At 48.0% G+C, this 4,602-nt stretch overlaps 1 protein-coding gene across 1 annotated transcript in view; it reads right to left on the reverse strand.

Annotated features, from left to right (window-relative positions):
- LOC107678919 (astrotactin-1-like) overlaps window positions 1-4,602 on the reverse strand; it is a gene marked incomplete at its 5' end in the record, with an annotated part of 189,441 nt that overhangs the window by 167,372 nt on the left and 17,467 nt on the right. The window contains one exon of the mRNA XM_016474321.1: window positions 438-831. Coding sequence (XP_016329807.1) covers window positions 438-831 — 394 coding nt within the window. The remainder of the gene's footprint in view (window positions 1-437; window positions 832-4,602) is intronic.

Consider the following 4,602-nt stretch of genomic DNA (forward strand, 5'->3'; position numbering starts at 1 on the left):
GTGTGTGCCATCTAAGAAATGGTCACTCAGTGAATCTGAATAAATCACTGGTGAAGATTTAAAAGACTCGATTTACTGGGATGAATCAAAATCCACTACTTAACAGCTTAATTCAATGAAATTTAATTGAAAACAACGGCCTGTGCACATTCACAGATTTGGAACAACATTAGGGTGAGTAAATACATTTTATTTTATTTTATTTTATTTTAGTTTAGTTTAGTTTAGTTTAGTTTAGTTTAGTTTAGTTTAGTTTAGTTTAGTTTAGTTTAGTTTAGTTTAGTTTAGTTTAGTTTAGTTTAGTTTAGTTTAGTTTAGTTTAGTTTAGTTTAGTTTAGTTTAGTTTAGTTTAGTTTAGTTTAGTGAACTATCCTTTTGACTGAGTTTTTCAAAGATCTTTACATTCATGCAGTGCAGTGTGCTGTGGGCTCACATACCTGGAGTGAGATCCATGCCAGCTTTGTCATTGCACCCTTGAAGTGAGTCGAGCGTACGTGTCACCTGACTGGTGAAGTCCTCACCGCCATTCATGCACTCCCGCTGCAGGTGGTGGCGTAGGTCTGTAATGTCATACTCGTACCCGTCCAAGATCGGAGTCTCACGGATGCTGAGGGTGCCACTCGAATTGTGACCCTGCCCGCGCAAATTTCTCAAACTTTCCCGGGCCTGTCCACCCATCAGCACAGAGGGGATGTAGTGAATCTCATTGGCTGCTTCAGCACTAGCGCTCTTTTGTGGCTGAGGCACACGGCGACGTTTACACCAGCGTCTACGAGTGTACAGGATCAACACCAAGCACAGGATGGACAACAGAAGAGCAATCATACCACCCTACAGAGACAGAGAAAATGGGAGGGAGGACAGAAAATGGAAGAGAGGCAAATTTATAGAGAGAATAGTAAGATACTCCACTGCAATTCAAGAGAAGCCAGGGGATTGAAGAACCAGACTGAAGAAGAACATTGTGCATTTGCCCAGATTACTCCATCCACAAATAAATACTACTCAAATTATTCCATCCAAAATTATATATGAGGATTCATAATGTGTGTCAATCTGATTCAGGTATAGAGTGCTGCAGGGCTGATGAATTTTTTTAGGCCAAAACCCAGAAATGAGTTCACATTTTCGCACTTCCAATTCCATCGTCCTGAAGTCAATGGGTTTTTTGAATAGTTAAATGCCTGGTTGTTAGGTCTGGGGTTAACACAAGCTCAATATATTTTCTTGTTTTATTCTATGACATAAAATACATCAATAATACCCCCTTTTGTTTTTTAAAGCTTTTACTTGAAAAAGGCAGCTGCTAACAAGTGGCTAAATGGTACTACAGAGGTTGTCAGTGTCAATAAACGTCATCACACTGAACAGGTAAAGTCATCTACTCACTAGTCCGCTTTTACAGCCTCATTGTGTTTATAATAATGTTCTTTAAAACTATTCTAACTCAAACTTTTAGGGAAATTTATAAAAAAAAATTTTGGAAGCATAGTGATTGTGACAATGAAGTCACGCAACCGTGGTGCAGTGGTGTAAAGTATTTGAGAAAATGTATTTAGTTACTGTACTTAAGCATCTTTTTGGCTACTTTGTAGTTTTACTGAGTATATATATTTCCAAAATATATTAGCAACATTTACTCTCTACTTGACTACATTTTTTAATAAGTATATAAAGTATGCTTTACTCCACTACATTTGTGATGACTAATGAAATTACTCGTTACATTTCACATGGCACCTAACTTTTTCTACAGCAGTTTATTTCTGCTACTAAAGAAGCAATATCACCATCTACAGGACATCTTGCCCTTACTCACCCAAACTTGTCAACAAGGCTACTTTACACAAATTAGCAGGTATGTGACTCGCAGGTTTTTCATATATGAGACGAGGACATGGCTGAGACCTTTTTGAAGTATATTGGTTTACTTTATTTTTGTAGGCTTATGTTGGTTTATTGAGCCTATATTCAGTACGAGTAAAATACTTAAGTACTGTTAAAATCAGATACTCTAAGACAGGGCTGTCCAAACTCGGTCCTGGAGGGCTGGTGTCCTGCAGAGTTTAGCTCCAACCCTAATTAAACACACCTGAACCAGCTAATCAAGCTCTTACTAGGCATAGAAACTTCCAGTCAGGTGTGTTGAGGCAAGTTGGCGCTAAGCTCTGCAGAACACCGGCCCTCCAGGACCGAGTTTGGACAGCCCTGCTGTAAGACTTTTACTCCAGTTGTATTGGAATTGGTGGCTTGTAACTTGTAATGGAATCATATTTGTTGTAATGTATCTGTACTTTTACTCAAGTATGGTTTTCAGGTACACTTTACACCTCTGCCGTTGAATAATTTATTTATAGCCTAACTATAGTTCCTTTCAGTCGGTCACTCTCGACGTCACGTCGGATGACCGACGAATTGGGATCTCGCTTGGAGAGACCAATCTACTTTGAGTGTAACTAAACGAGCCAATGCACATTGGCATGCGATTATTGCATCCAGCTGCCGCTGATCACAGCGTGAGTATAAGTAGGCAGCTGGTGCAGCGCATATTCAGCTTTTCGCTTCGGAGCCGAGCGATTGTTTTGTTCTGCTCCTGACTACTGCTTCAGAGAAACTCAACGAGTTCAGCACACTCTAGGAAGCTCTGGTGCTGGCGGTATGGCGCTTCAGCGGCGGTGGTTCTTCCCATGTCAAGTGGATTGCACACATCAGGCTGCACTATCCCCTGTTTGTGTTGCAGGCGGACATCTCCCCTGTGCACTTCAGCACACTAAAAGAACAAATTCTAAAAGAGCAAACTCTAAAAGAGCATTCACGGGTGGACGTCTTTTGAAAGATGCCTTTCCACCCGTGCATTTCTGGATGCGATCGTTATTGTAACGATCGCTGCCTCACATGTCTGGGCATTAAACACGCTGAGGTGGCGTTCGCGAATGAGTCATGTTCCCATTGCGGGAGAATGACCGTCGCGGATTTGCGGACCAGGCTCCATTTCCAGCAGCCTAGATCTAGGGCTCCCCCTGGCGGCCGCCCGGGGGACGCTACTTCTGGCAGTAACCGGACTGGTCTTACGGTGACGGTGAGGAATTCCCATCCGAGGGCTCCTCCTTCCACCGGCACTTCGCAGCCAGTGGAGCCACTGAAAGAACAGGTTGGACCCTCTTGTGGGGTACCACTTGTATCCTTCGGTGCTCCCCCCGACGATCGGATGTCGATCGCTGCATCGGAGGGTGAGATGATGATCCGGCAGCGCTGCCACCTTCTGGGCGGCCAGCAATGCCGGATATGGATACGGAAATGGTGGCTATGCTTGCCCAGGCCAACGAGAAGATCGGGCTTGAGTGGAAACCTCCACCGCGTCCCGAACCCTCGAGGCTGGATGACTGGTTTCTCGGGGTGGCTCGCGCTAGTTCTCAGGGCCCCATCCCAGTGCCTTTCTTCCCGGAGGTGTATGATGAGCTCACTGGGTCGTGGACGGCACCTTTCACTGCCAGAAACCGCCCCAGTGGCTCGTCCTCCCTCACCACCTTTTGGCAACACAGTGGAGAACTTTGCCCAGCAGTTCTCCGCCGCACAGAAGCAGACTGAGGCCATCAAACACATCCTGCCCCGGCGTGCAGCTGCTGCCTCCACCCGGCCACCGGCAAAGCAGCACCGTGGAGCCGGTCGCAGGGCAGCCGCCCCGCCTGTCCAGGCCCCCGCCAGACCTGGTGGTAAGCGAAAGAGCAAGAGGCCCTGAGACGGGCGACCCAGAAATGGAGGGAGTTGCTCTTCGTGAGATGGTAAACGCACCACTCCCTCCCCCGGAGGAGGGCCGGGCGGAGAATCTTTTGTTTCATTTTTTCCCGCCGTTGGCCTCACGGCCGACGGTACCCAAATTCTCGACAAAAGAGCAGTTTCCTTTATCTCTGGGTCCCAGGAGGGCACGGAGAGTTGCGGACGGACTAACGCCGGACCAACGCCGGACCTCACTCATCCTCCTCCTTCGCCAGCCGGCAGCAGTGGGCGGCTGTAGAGCGTCAACAAAGGCCCTACTCACGCACCCTCTGCCAACCCCGTGGAACCAGGTCACTCCCTCCCCCGGAGGAGGGCCAGGCGGAGAATCTTTTGTTTCTTTTTTTCACGTCACTGACTTCACAGTCAGTGGTACCCAAAACCTCGACAAAAGAGCAGTTTGTTCTATCTCTGGGTCCCCAGAGGGGACGGGGAGTTGTGGATGAGCCAGTCTCGGATCACACTCACCCTCCTCTCTCGCCAGTGAGCAGCTGTGGGCGGTTCGAGAGTGTGGTCAAACGTACTACTCATGCACCCTCTGCCCGAAAGCAGGTGAGTGTTGCACACATGCTGACCCCGCTTCGGACCGGCAGTGAGACGCCCGGGCTGGGTCCCTGGGTTCCCCCTTGCTGCCCAACCGCGGGTACGTCGGTGGTTCCGTTGGTGCTCCGTCTTGTGTCAGACCATCAGACTCGGCTATGCGATTCAGTTCGCCCGGCACCCTCCCAAGATCAGGGATCAGGGGTTCACTTCAGTGAAGGCAGCAGATGCCCCTGTCTTGCGTGCAGAGATTGCAGTCCTACTGGCGAAAGATGCGATAGAGCGGGG

Source organism: Sinocyclocheilus anshuiensis, unplaced genomic scaffold, assembly GCF_001515605.1.
Source record: "Sinocyclocheilus anshuiensis isolate Anshui unplaced genomic scaffold, SAMN03320099.WGS_v1.1 scaffold1576, whole genome shotgun sequence".
Taxonomy (NCBI): Eukaryota; Metazoa; Chordata; class Actinopteri; order Cypriniformes; family Cyprinidae; genus Sinocyclocheilus; species Sinocyclocheilus anshuiensis.